Genomic DNA, 15,154 nt, shown 5'->3' on the forward strand with positions numbered 1-15,154 from the left:
AAATAAAAATAATAAAAATAATCCAAAGTCTAATAACAATTATATTATTATTATTATTATCATCATTTTTATTATTATTATAAATAAAATTTATTTAAAAATTATACAAAAAAAAAGACAATTATGAAATAATAAAATACATTTAAAAAAATAAATACAGTAAATAATTAGACTGCAAACAAATAAACGGAGCTCTATTAAAAGCCAGACTAAACCAATAAAAGACAATAAATAAATAATTTAAAAATTTGATCATTAAAAGGCCACGAGCAGAAGACCTGAGGGTTCTACAGGGTTCATACGCTAAAAGCAACTCTGAGAAATAAATAGGACATAAAACATGAAGAGCTTTATAAACAATCAAAAGGACTTTAAAATCAATTGTGAAGCAAACAGGCAGCTAATGCAGAGACTTTAAAACAGCTGAAGACTCTGTTTAATATTAGTGTGAAGACACAGGAAAGTGAGGTGCTTTGAAGCAGCCTTATCTCTCCACCACAGGGGCTGATGGGAGGTCTGAGGACCTGTTAGAAACCACGTGGCCCTCGTCTGATCTCGCAGCTCCTCCTTGTTTGGCCTCAGCTGCATCAGAGCGCCACTTCTCCCCAGGTTCACCAGAGGAAACACCGCTGCACAAAATGCTTTTCCTCCCAGCTGCTGCTCTGTGCTGTCTGTGCTCAGGTGAGTGTTTCCAGCCAATCAGGAGCCAACAAACTCCACCTTTAACAAACACTGTCACACTCACCTTCATCTACCTGTCTGTCTCCACACAGCGCTGGCTGCCATGGCAACACAGCTGCTTCAGGAGGATTTAACATGGACCAGGAGAGTTGGTGAAAGAGTCTCCTTCAGCTGTCGAGGCACTGAACAGTGTGATAGCAATGTTGTATACTGGTACCAGAAGAGAGACACAGAAACATTCACACGGATTCTGCGTATCTGGAGAGATGGTACCATATATAAAGATTACAATCATCCTCAGGAAGATGATTTCTCAGCTGTGAATAAACAGAACGGCTGTGAGTTGCAGATCCAGAGCGTTAAACTAAATCATTCAGCCACCTACTACTGCTCCTGTATAAAGCTTTTTCCCCACAGTGATAAAATATCCCTGCAGCCTGTACAAAAACCTCCAGATGAACAGATGTCAAACAGTGTCTGTGACAGGAAGAGAGCAGTAAACCACAGCCCAGGTTCACATATTTCACCTCCATCTCAGCCAGAGTCACAAACACACTGAACTGAGGGATTTATTTTCTTTACTGCTGTCAGGATTTATTTGATATGATATTTATTCATATTTTTATCAGATATTTCAGCAGGTTTATTGTTGTTCCACACAGTGAGGACAAACTAGCAACACAGAGACACAAAGATAAAAGAAGTGAAAGAGAAAAGAGTCAAATGAATATTACAAATAAACTGAGTAAAAAACATCAAGACGTCTTGTTTGAAAAGCAGTTTGTCATTAAAAACATGATGAAACAAAAACAAGCTTCAGCATTTTGATAAAGATTAAAATCCTCTGCTTTGACCTGCTGCAGGAATAAAGTCCGTTCCTCCTCACAATGCTGACCTGCTTCCTGTGGCTCCTTCACAATAAAAGCTTTCTTCCATCACATGTTGGAACAGATTTGAGCAGATCATTTCACTTCAGTAAATGATACAAGTGAATTGTAGGATTTGTGACAGTTCCCCCTCAACAGAGATTTGGTAAATGTATTTGGATTGAATGAAGGTTTTTCTCTGTGAGCAGTGGGACCTTTGGCTCCGTCTTTACATCCAAACAAAACTTTGATCCAGAACAAGAGAACTGTTGGCCTGATTTCTATCACATCTACAGTGGATGTTTATGGTCCCCAGAGGATGAATCCTCATATTTATACAAGTTTTAAGATCTCATTTTAACTGCTAATCAACAGAGAAATGTCTCATGAGCGTATGTGACAGAATATTAATATACAAGATATTTGAAGGTTTGAAAACAAAGAATAATGATATTAATGTCAAAGCCTATATACATACATCCAAACACTGAGATCACTTTTAGATTTCACTTGGCAACAAACCTTTTCAAGCAATAAGGTTCATTCTGGCTTTATATTTTTGACCTTCAGGTCAACAGAAATATTTGAGTGTTTACAATATTTGTCCTAAAGTTTAGTTTGAGTTGTTCACTGTTTGTTTGTGTGAACAGTAACTCTGGTCTCATGTGTTGACCTGATTTAAAAAGTAGGAGGATCATAATAATAATAATAATAATAATAATGATAATTATTATTATTATAATCATGGGCTCTTCACCCCTAAAACTTGGAGTAAGAAATGTTGTTATTCTAAAATTTTTGTTCGTCTTTGACAAACTTAAATGATGTCCAAAACAAACTCCGTAGTTTGTGGTTTAAATGTAAATGTTAAGGATGAAAATGAAAACACCCCCGCTTAGCAAATGGTATCATCCTCCTCTCAGCCGCTCCCTCTGCACCGCTCCGCTGGCCGACCGGCATCCAGCGACACACGCAGAGTGAGAATCCTTTAGTTGTCGTGTTGGGAATCAACTAAGTAAGTTGCTCCAGCTCTGTCTCATACTTCTTTCCTTTTACCTGGAGTTGTTCACATTCAGATACCATATCGGAGAGAACCGGAGTCCAGGCACCGTTTTACAGTTAGTTAGCCCGGTTAGCTTCGTTAGCGCCATTAGCGCAGCTACAGTCAAACTGGAGCGGTCCGTTTATTAAACAAAAGGAGCAGTGCGACAAATTAACTGTGTACCTGTGAAGTGCGTACTTGTGTCTCTGTTGTTAAAGTTTATCGTTACTTTAGAGACATAATTTGACGTCACACGCGTCTTTTTCTGGTCCGTCGTCATGGAAACATGACTCCCTGTCAGGGCATTTGGACCAGAGTGAAAACAAACGACATAATCACTGTATAATACCAGTATGTGTGAAAACACTCACTGTGGCTTTTTAAATGAATTTTATTTATTCCTAGTTCATATTTGATATTTTTCAGTTGTGTCTTACTGTCAAAGTAGACAATATCATCCAGAATGCAGCTGCTCGATTGGTCTTCAATCTTCCCAAATTTTCACACACAACACCCCTCCTCCGCTCCCTCCACTGGCTACCTGTGGCTGCGCGGAAACGCTTCAAGACTCTAGCTCTGGCGTACTCTGCTGCTAACGGTTCAGGTCCTACTTACATCCAGGACCTTGTCAAACTCTACACCCCTGCCCGTCCTCTCCGCTCTGCATCAGCCAAACAGCTGGCGACTCCCACCCTGCGTGGGTCAACTCGCCTCAAAACCTCCTCCAGACTTTTCTCTATCTTGGCTCCCAAATGGTGGAACGAGCTCCCCACCGACATCAGGACCTCAGACAGCCTGGACATCTTCCGCCGCAGGCTGAAGACCTATCTCTTCCAACAATACCTCGGTTAAGCCATGGTCACCTAACACATATATATATAAAAAAAAGAAAAAAAAATTGCTCTTATTCTTCTTCTTTTCTTCTTTAACATATAGCACTCCTGTAGCAATGACAGTTAGCTCTTAAAGTTATGTACTTACTTGATCTAGTACCTTCAGGTTGAATGCACTTATTGTAAGTCGCTTTGGACAAAAGCGTCTGCTAAATGACATGTAATGTAATGTAACAATAAAAAATAGTTAAATGTTTTTCTTTGCTGTATTTATTCATGTTTTGCAGAGGATTTAACCTGAACCAGACTTTGCAACAATAATAATCACATTACATTCATGCAGACGTAGTAGTATATACTACACACACACACACACACACACACACACACAGTAGGTCTATATATATAGGCTATTTATAACACAAAGGTATGAGATGTGTGAAAGATAACTCCTACACTGTAAAACCCGACAAGTTAATATAACTCAAAAAAATTGGTGAAACTGATTACATCGAAATTTTCTAGTTTCACTTACTCAACTTTGAGTTATATTGAAATTTTAAATATAAGTAGCTTTAACTAAATTATTTTCAGTGGCACTAACTAAATTTTTTAAGTTACACAAACATTCTTGTTTAAGGACTTTTTACTTGGTATTTTGTTTTCACAGTAAGAATAGAATTAAGTATGGCTTCCTTAAATATTTTTATTACCTTTAACATAAAAAATGTAAGTTGTCTGTAAGAAATTATTCACTTAATATGTACTTAACTGTTTTAAGTTAAATTAACAATGCACAAAAACTCCTATATAATTAAAAACATTACTTTATTTAAAAGCAAAACTGCAAGTTAGTTTACCTTGAAACATTTTATGTAATCAGTTTCAAAAAATGTTTTAAGTAGCTTTAACTAAAAAGCCCCAAATACATATGTTTTGAATAGAAAAAGCATTATTTCAAGCATTATTTCAAGCATTATTTAAAACACAGTCCAGAACCTCAAAACAATGTGTGTCCTATGACCTGTTTTTTATGTGTTTTATATGGAAAAAAACCCTTTTTATTTTCCACGCTCAACTCTTAATATTTTGCTGAACCCTAATTACTTCAATACTTTAAACACTTTCATAAACGTTATCCAACTTTGGCATCCAAAATGTATCCATTACATCTTCCAAAACTTAAAAAACTGCCTTTAAAAAACCCCAAAAACAATCACTTGTGAATCACTGTGACAATATGAATGAAATCCTCTGTCACACATTACACATTATTCAGACACTTTTAGACATTTCCATAAAACTTTGTGTACAAATGTTACAACCTAAATGTACATAGTACATTCAATAACACAACTAAAACCGGGCCTGAGCAATGTTGTGAACTTTGTTTACATATTAGGATCCCTCCACAATCAGCAAGTCATTTTTAAGGGTCAGCACCCGAGGCCTCAACTTCCCATCATCCAGGCCCATAAGTACTTTCTGGATGAAGTCAAACGTGTTTGACATGCCGTTTGGGTAACTTAGATGCAAGGCATAAAAAAGTGCAAAAAGTGTGACAAATGCCTCAGCCATTTTGGAAAATTCCATAACTATGTTACCCTCAAGTACAATTGACCTATGGCTAAGCCCCGCCCCCTCCACTCACTCGGACAAACTGTCAACATTCGGTGACGGGCGCTATGGCAGCTGTGACAGTCAGAGAAATTTCACAGGAGGCAATTAATCACTTTTGGAGACAGAAAAATGAAATATCATCTCGAAGTCCCAAAAGGGCCTTCATTAACAGGTTAGAGGTTTTCACTCGTCTTTTCACCCCACTGACACCGCTCATTCCGGTGCTTGTTGTACTGCTACAGAGCTAACTGTAGCTAACTGCCGCTAACAGGTCGGCCGGTTCGTTAACAAGAGGCTCTTGTTAACGAGCCGGCCGACCTCGTTAGCGCTCGTTAAGACGGAGTCGCTGGATTTGATATTGATAGATATTGATTTCTTACGGCACACTTGTGTGCCGCGGAACAGCGGTTGGGAATCACTGCCATAGGGAACCGGGTTACTGCTCCCATATTATTGGGCTATACCTTGTGTCAGAGTTGCATGTACCCCATGCACACCGGTTGACCATTTTAAACTTAAAATCTCAAGAAAAAACACATAAAAATGATTGAAAACAGACTAACTCCAATGCATTTCAATGGATGTGGAAGGAGAGAATGTCCGAGTGTATTGAGTTAGCTATGCGCACTGTGATTGGCTCATCGCGTTTGGGGGTGTGGCTTAGCCATAGGTCAATTGCAGTCTTCTCTGGGCAGAAGAATGTTGCATCTGTTGAATCTGCACTGATCAACAGGATCCCTACTGGTAGATCTTCAGTGATTGGTTCATCAGACTTCGCCATCTGAAGACAACAACAGAGAACTGTTATGTGAGATAACCTGAGCTATCTCCCAAAGCTGTTTGCAGGCAATTCATCAGTAATGAAGACAGAAAACAGTCAGATAGAACCATCCAAAACAATAATCACAATACATAAATGCAAATGGTTTCTCAGGTCAGTCGCAGGTCACAGTCAATATAAAATGTGGAACAGATTTATATAAAATTATTTATGTAAAATGTAGAACAGAATGTTTTGTCTCCCAGCCTGAAATTTGTTCATTTTACCATGTTATAAACAAAAACATTGATCTTCAATTGACTAAATATTTTCCATTGTCATTGTTGCAAGAAAAAAAAAAAAAAAAAAGTAATAAAAAGAGATTCTAAAAATTCAGACTTACACATTTATTTTTATTTTTTAAGCTAAAGAGCTGCATTTCAAAGGCATCCAAAGGAATAAATCATGCTCAGCACTTGAAATTAATGAAATATAGTTGGAATTTACTCAGCACTTCGCACAATATTAAAGATGCAATATGTTGTATATGCCTTTTTTTTATGATTTGCATCCATTGTATACCTTACATTATCTATACTACTTATGGAATTACTTATTGCCTGCAACAAGAACCTGAATGCAATCTGGTCAGTAGAAGAGAAGAAACATTTGCTGAAAAAATTCTCACAGACAAGGTCCATATCTAGTGATATAGGTTGAAAGATAAGCAAATATATGTATTGTTTTATTTCATTTTTTAATTCTTTTTTTTGTTCCTGCATTGCAGCAACTTAAACAATGTAACAAAATAAAAATAAATACCAGTAATTGTATTGTATTGTTGCAGAGCAAATGCTTAATTGTACTTACATCCCAAAACTTCAGAAATGTAGAGTCATCTTCATGAAGATAAGCTGGGAGGGCACGAAGGACAGCAGCCCGTTTGATGTGAACATCAAATTGTTCCTTGCGTGTAAGAACAAAACAGAATAACAGTAACTAAACAGATATGAATTATTATATATCTACACAAACACATACACCGACATAGTACAACTTTTAAGCACCAACAATCTTAAGCAATTGACCTGGTGGTCATAAGCATCAAAGAGCTGACCCAGAGTGTCAGCTACTTTCCCTGTGCGTGCAGCTCTCTTTCTGAACAAGCTCTGAAGACGGGGGGCATGTCGGTCCAACTCAGCATAGAACTGGTTCTTCAGGTTGATGTTTGCAATCCTGTGAAACTCGGCACAGACCTGTACAAAGTACATGAATGTTTAAGTCAGATTGTAATGTATATGTGGCCCTGTAAGGAGATATAAACAGCAACAAAGCATTCCTGAATACTGCCCAGTACTGCCAAACGTTGACCTTGAACTGTTTCAAGTTTGGGGGAAAACATCCATACCACTACACTACCAAATCACACTCAATGGTATTCACTGCAAACCTGAATGGATATTTTCAGCTTATCACTGACAAAGTCAGTCTGAAGAATGAAATTGAATACATGTGCCTAGATAGATTTACTTAAAAAAATATTGTTTACCTGTGACTCTATTTTAAGAGCAGGCCAGCGTTCCAGGATCTCTCCAACAGGTAGGTCATCATTTATGACCTCTTTGCGCCGTAGGCCAAGCCATGGTAAAATTAAACAATATTCTCATCAATTGAAAACAATATTCTCATCAATTGAAAACACTTGTGAAACAGGTTTTAGATTAATTTGATTGTGGTGCATTAATTTACATTTCAGCAACTATGCAAAACAAATATCGAAAAAAGCTTAATGTTTGCCAATAACATACCAGGTTGAAGACTCTGTATGTCGGCCTGTTGCTTCAGCCTTCAGAGAAAAAAGAATGACATTTTAAGCAAGATAATACACTTTCAACAAAAGCATTATGTACAATATCTTTGAAGTATTACATTGATTAATGTATTAACCTCACACAGTGTGAAATGTCTTAATCCCAAACTTATTAAAACAGGTTTATGAACATATTTCACTTTACTCAGACTTAAGTTCTTGCTAATCTATAGATATTGTGACAAATGGAAAATGTAAACAGTTCTTATATCTCTAAACCAAGACATAAAAGGGTATTGCTACACTCTCAGGTTAAGAAGAGAGATATTATCTATTTTTTATTTATTATTATTTGTTTTCAATAAAATCTTATTTCTGTTTGACAGTCGGAATGACCTTAACCATGCAAAGACTGGGAACACTTGACCGCTGGACTGCGGTTATTTTTCCACACTGATTACAAGCCAGTTTACGTGCGTTACAAAAAACAGAAATGGTCCGGTAAAACGTGAAATTGAAACTGATGTGACCTTAACTTTAAAGTTAAACCCTCCATACAAAACATTAACATTCAGTAACCGTTAAGCCGAGACATGCCCGGACATGCATGCCGATGAAACATGCAGTTCCAGTCGACATTGTGTGGTAAAATCAACTTTATGAAATTTAGCAGACAACTTTCTACACAAGACAAAATTTCCACTTTGACATAAAAATCCCACAAGTCCACTTTCTAATCCCTCTTTACATGTAAATTAGCTAACAGTTAAGTGAGGCATTTACAAATTAAGCTAGCCAAATCACATTTAACGGACAGATACAAATAACTGCAGACAGCCCGAATGCACACCGTTAAAATATGGCGCTTAAACAACTCTTAACTTACCAAATTAGTGCTCCCAAAGCGAATATGAAAATAACGGAGGTCAGGGCGGTGAGGGCGGTCAGCACGGCGTTCACTGTTAGCGACTCCTGCTGAGAAAGTTGCTTCGTTCTCGGCTTTTCTTGACGACGCGAGTAGCGGTAATGGCGGACTTTCCGACAGGCTTGGAGAAGAAGGACGCGCGCACGTGACGTCATCAAGTTTACTGTCAAACTGTTTGAGTACAGTGACTAAAATAAATGAAAGCGGTCGAGTACTGTTAACTTAAAATTACAAATTTGTACTAATGACTCAGAAAATATGTGGTGTATTAACTTTTTTAATTTTTTGAGTTAGCACAGATTATTTAATTTAACAAGCTTTTACTGTCCGGTCTCTCTGTGTGTGTGTGTGTGTGTGTGTGTGTGTGTGTGTGTGGTCTGCCAGTGACCAATGGACATACGACAGTTCTTTAAAAGAAAATAGACAGATTCAGGTGAGAGACTAGGGACAGTCCATAATGATCTCTGTCTTGTTTTTTCTTCTTCTGAAGCGTGTTAAGCTAAAGTAACAGATAATATAAACCAGCTATCTGTATGTTGTATCAAATTACTTCTGTAGGAAATGGTCTGCTACAATATATTTGTGTATGATTGTCTCTGCCAAGGGAAAGAGAGAAAGATAGAGAAGGAGAAAGGGAAAGGGAGAGCACGCAGGAAGAACCAGGTGAGAAAACAACAACAATAAATTGATATATAGTGAATAGTGGCGAGCAAAACAGTAACAACTCATACTCCTATTCTAATTTATTGGCATTACTGTAGGTGGCCTATATTTTGCATTTTGTTGTCCAAGTAGCTGTTACTTTGTTCAGTAACAATAAAGTTCAATCTAATCTAATCTAAAAAAAAAAGTCTGTTGTGCTTTTACAGTCAAGAGAGTCAGTGTGGATGTTAAAGTCTCCTAGGAGGAGGACAGATGGGGAGACTGAAGACAGTTGTGTGAAGAATTCTAAAAATCTGACAGAAAGGTTGGGTTGGGTTTGGGTGGACGGCAGATAATAGCAATGATGAGGTTTTGGACCGGGGAGTTTAAATGCCAGATGTTCAAAAGATGGTGCAGCAATGATGGAGAGTGGCCGAGGGTTGAGGTCTTGGTGGTGTTTTCCTCCTCCTCGGCCCTTAGAGCGAGGGATGTCCATGTATGAATATCCAGCAGGGAAGGTTTGGTTTAGTGTGAAATATTCCATGGGTTTTTGCCAGGTTTCAGTCAGACAGAGGAAGTCTAGTTGTTTGTCAGTGATGAATTCATTTAAGATGAGGCTTTTATTGTTGAGGAATCTTGTGTTGAACAGGGCTTTTTTCAGAGGCTTTTGTTTTGAAGTTTGCATGGAGGAAGTGGGTACTGGGCGAAGGTTGAAGGCATTCACGTGGTGGTTCTCCTGATGACGTGGTGAGTTGTTGTGGTGACAGAATGAGGAAGTGCAGCAGCTGTAGTCGGTCCAGAGAGATGGGACGGGAGCCTCTATGGGTGTAGTGACGGCGTCGTAGAAGTCCAAAGTGTTTTATTGCGGTGATAAGTTGGTAACTCTGGTCTCATGTGTTGACCTGATTTAAAAAGTAGGAGGATCACAACTCTTTCTCCTTCAAATCAAAACAAGACGACAGTGCAACACACACTGGCTGTGTGGCCCAGCGTCCTGTCATTGGACGCACACACGTCATAAATCAAAGTAATGGACAATTTAAAGACGTGAGCTGATGATGGTGTTAGATAAAAACTGACCAAAGTCAGTAGGGTTCATCCTCTGAGGAACATGAACGTCTGAACCAACGATCCACGGACACTCAACAAACTCTGCTAATGTGTCTAAAAAGGACATAAAAGAAGAGACAGTCATGTTAATATGAACATTAGAGAAACACATCATGGAGCTGAAATATGATACTGCTTCATAATGTGGACTGGTTCACCTCAGCTGACACATTCAGCAGCAGACAGGTTTTTGTACGAGTCTTTCTCACTGTGCGAGGCGGATCGTACTACATCTTTGGCTCTGGAACTAAACTGTTTGTAGGTAAGAATAAACTTTCTTTTTCCTTCAGCTATTTCATTGAAAATGTGTTTTAATGAGTTTCTGCTGCTTGTGACTTTTTTCATCATTAGTAGAGAATTCTTGCAGCCATGCAGCTATTGTTACATAAAAAAGCTTCATAATTCCTGAAAAGATGTTTAAATCTCACGGCACAACTCAAGTTATTCTTTATTTCTGCAGGAGATGAAACTGATTCATATAGAAAAAGTTTGATATTGGAAATGTTACAAATATACAGTATTTGATCCTCTCAGTAATTCAGCAGCGCCTCTTGTTTTTATTAAACAACACACTATAACTATTACTACAATTGTGTTTTATATGATGATAAACATCTCCTAAAGATATATTTATCATACTGAATATGATATGTCAATTAAATAGAACGTATGGAGACTAATGAGTCATTTCTACATGTGATACAGGATGATATCTAAAGGCACACACTTTTCTGTTTGTGTCAAAAAAAAAAAAAAAAAAAAAAAGATATATAATAACCTATAAAACCTTTAGGGACGTATAGATCAATAGTATGTGTTGTTTTACTTTTTATATAGTATTATTCATTAATAGTGTGATGTGTTTATTTAGCATAAAGAGTAAAGTATACAGCGGAAAATGTGTAAATGATTTTAACACAAATTAAGTTGCCGTATTATATTATATGAGCTCATGTTAAATTCTGTCATATAATATTTATAGGGTCATTTAATCTTTGATTAACTCAGGGTCCTTTTTTCATGTTCAATCGTGTTTTTATTCAATTTGGAAGATGCAGAAATGTAATTTTATTTGGGTATCAAAGTTTTATTATTGCTGCTGCTGGTATTTACGTTTTATAGGATAAAGTCTAATTAAAAAGTAATCTGATTGCATATGTTTGTTATCCAGTGGATCAAGTTACTATAATGACAAAAACTGCCGTGAAATTTCTGTTCAGCAGCTGCATCCATTTCAGAGTAATCTGCCCCAACCTGCTGATATTATATTATATTATATTATATTGTATTATATTTTATTATAATATATTGCATTATAATACATAATAACATATAAAATATTATATTACATCAAAATATATTATGTTATATTATATATTTTATTTAATTTTAGATTATATTGTATTATGTGGCAGTTTTTATTCACATTTGACAGAATCAAACATTGGCTCAGGAAGTTAAAATTGCAAGAAAACAGTTTGTGCCAAATATAATAAAATATATAATAGATAGAAATGGTAAGAATTCATAGTTTAAAGAGACAAAATTATTGAGATCATTAAAATAACAATTGCATTTAATTAAATATGTAAGTTATAATCATATGTGTAGAAAATGATGAAGGAAAACTGTTTCACACTTTCACAATAATAATAATAACATTTGACTTCATCCTAAAGGATCAAGACCGTCTTTTATTATATTATATTATATTATATTGTTTTATATTATATTATGTTATTATAATATGTTATATTATCTTAAAATATGTCTTAAACCTGACACTGACAAATTTTGACATTCTTTAAGTTGAAAATAAAACAGAATGAGATAATTTTCACATCCTTTCTGAAATATATTCAATTAAAAACTGGACATAGAAAATATATTCAATGTTCAAATGGATATACGGACAAAGTGATTTTGGAATTTGATGTAAATGTATTTTAATTATGTTTTACACACCATGCAAACTATATATTTATTATATTATATTATAATATATTATATTATTATGATATTGTAATATTATATTTAATTTATTTTATTTTATTAAGTGGACATTTTTATTCACATTTGACAGAATCAAATATTTTTTCAGGAATTTAAAATTGCAATGAAAAAAGTCATAAAATGATTTATGTCTTGATTTGTTCCTATATAAATTGTAAAAGGTTTATTGTGGTAAATATGTGGTTAATATCCCAGACGAGCCCCCATTTAGTCATAACCCGACTCCTGGGCCATGACAAAAACGGGAATGGACACAAAGAATGATGATAAATTAAAGGAGATTTATTGTGATAAAGTAAAGAAATCAGTCCAAATGTGGAGTGTGTCAGTCAGTAACATCAGTAATGTCAATGTGAGTGAATGAACACAGAGTTAAAGCAAAGCCGCCATCCTGTGGCTCCTTCAAGGACACTAACAAAAAGCAGTAACTGGGAGCCTCGCCTCTCAATAACTAGACACTGGACTGGAGCTTCAACATTCAATGTATTGTGTTCCCTAACATGAAAATAATATTTGACATGAAGGTAAATATGTGCTTTATTTAAAATGTGTCACATATAAAAAGACATGTCCATTGTATGAAGGTACAAGTCATCATCATTAAAGAATTTCTATAGGTAAGAAAAATGAATGATAAATAAGGTGAAATGAAAGATCAAATCAAATCAAACTTTATTTATATAGCGCTTTTCATACATAAAAATGCAACACAAAGTGATTTACAAAAAAAAAGAAAATAAGAATAAAAACAAACAATAAAAATGACAAAACCCACCCCTCCCTCCCCCACATACACATCTGTAAGTATAAATACACAAACATGCACACACGCATTTACTCATGCACGCACACAAACACACTCAGACTCACACACAGCACATATTAATTGACAGTGTAGAGACATGGCAAGGCACCGAGGATCCAGATGAGGAAAAAAGCAACCTGTGGGAGCATCCACACTGAGAGGTGGCAGAGCCCACAGCCATAGAGGACGCCATCACAGAGACCACCAGGACCTGGGGAGACCGGGGTGGACTCCACACATGGTGCAGAGCCGCCCAGTCCCCCGTGCCCAGAGAGTCTCCAAGACCACATCCCCACGGGCAGACCCAACACACCCCCCAGTGAGGAGGCCCCCATGAGGGAACACTGGAGCTAAAAACTAAAAGACTAAAAGACAACAGGATAGGATAAAAACTAACAGACTAAAAGACAACAGGATAAAAACTAAAAGACAAAAAGACAACAGGACAGGATAAAAACTAAAAGACTAAAAGACAACAGGATAGGATAAAAACTAAAAGACTAAAAGACAACAGGATAGAAAATAAAAGATAAAAACTAAAATACAACGGGAATAAATGAATAGTAAAATAATCAGTTAAAAGCTAGACCAAACAGTTGGGTCTTGAGCCTCCTTTTAAAAACAGATGTGATCTTGTGTCCCCATATAATCCATGCTGACATTAGATGCTGAGTGTGTTTCATATGAAGGTGAATACAGTATATGTAGTGAACTTTGTGCTGTATTGATGAGTAGTTTAGTGATCAGAGTCCATGTAGTTTCCAGGATCACACTGAATGCAGTGCAGTGCTGTAAGCTGCTGTTGACTGTGTCAATGTGTGTCTGTGCTGCTTGTTGCTGCTGTCAAACTTCAGGTGAGCAGGTAGTGAAGCCCGTGGTGAGCGTGTACCCAGCAGCACCCAGAGCCCACCTGGAGGGGAAGAGCTCCCTGCTGTGTCTGGCCTCAGCCATGTTTCCTCCTCTGGTCCGCATCTCCTGGAAAAGACGAAAGGAGAACGGTCCTCTGGAGGAGCTGCCCCCTGCTGAGGGAGAGCAGCTGGAGCTCAGAGAGTCGGGACGCACCGCCGCCATCTTGCTGCTCCCTCAGCAAGAGATCAGCACGTATAAATATCACTGCTACGTCCAGCACGAGGGGGGCCAAGTGGAGGCCCCAACAGAACAAGGTAATGAAGGCTCGCTGACTGTGTTCAGCAGTGATTCAGCTTCATGTGGAGACGCTGTCAAAGAGAGCAGAGGAGCAGAGGACTGACATTTCTCACTGCAACTCCAAACATTTCACTCCTTTTCTGTTTCAGAGGTTCCAGCTCCAGCAGCCTCCTGTCCTCCAGAGAGAAAGCCAGCAGACCTGCCAGCTCTGCAGCAAGCTGACTGTAAGATCACCTGCTGCCTCTCCTTCAAACACAATCTTTCCTTTTTCACTTTGCTTTTCAATGCCAACCTTTAAAGTCTCTGTCCTGGCTCCGTATAGCTCAAAAGCTGGCTGAGGCCCTGACTTGTTGTCTTCAATAAGGACCTTTGAGCTTTCATTCAAAGTGTAGCCGACCCCTGTCTTCATGTAAAGCTGCTTGTCCCGTCTGGAAAAGTCCAAGTTATACTGATGAAAATCTGATGATGTTCTGATGACATTTACATACTGTGTGACTCTGTGTGTGTGTGTGTGTGTGTGTGTGTGTGTGTGTGTGTGTGTGTCAGGGTCCTTCCAGTCTCAGTGCAGGGTGAAGCTGCTCTGCCTGCTGTACACAGTGCTGATAGTGAAGAGTCTGGTGTTCTGCTGTGGAATCATTCTGCTGATGATCATCAGAAACAAGGGACCGTCCACCAACTGCACACATGCTGACTGACTGTTTTCTGCTTGTTCTCACCATCAAATCTCATCAATTCATCTCATTCATCACGCTGATCAGTATTCACAAATATCAATGATGACGTGTTTAGGTTGTTCTGTTAAAGGAAGATACAGTCATCCTAAAAATATAAATACATATATACACGTATATATCTGCAGTTACTAAGTGTACATTTTGTCTGGTGTTATTTTTATATTTTC

General features: G+C 37.4%; 1 protein-coding gene across 1 annotated transcript; it reads left to right on the top strand.

Moving 5' to 3' along the window:
• Positions 1-338: 338 nt before the first annotated feature.
• LOC131980945 (immunoglobulin lambda-1 light chain-like) lies at positions 339-14,948 on the top strand. Its single transcript, XM_059345240.1, has 7 exons — positions 339-681; positions 774-1,097; positions 10,507-10,551; positions 11,461-11,468; positions 13,967-14,270; positions 14,403-14,477; positions 14,800-14,948. Exons 1-7 carry the CDS (start codon positions 639-641, stop codon positions 14,946-14,948), a joined length of 948 nt encoding a protein of 315 aa, XP_059201223.1. The 5' UTR covers positions 339-638.
• Positions 14,949-15,154: the final 206 nt, after the last annotated feature.

This window comes from Centropristis striata, chromosome 11, assembly GCF_030273125.1.
Source record: "Centropristis striata isolate RG_2023a ecotype Rhode Island chromosome 11, C.striata_1.0, whole genome shotgun sequence".
Taxonomy (NCBI): Eukaryota; Metazoa; Chordata; class Actinopteri; order Perciformes; family Serranidae; genus Centropristis; species Centropristis striata.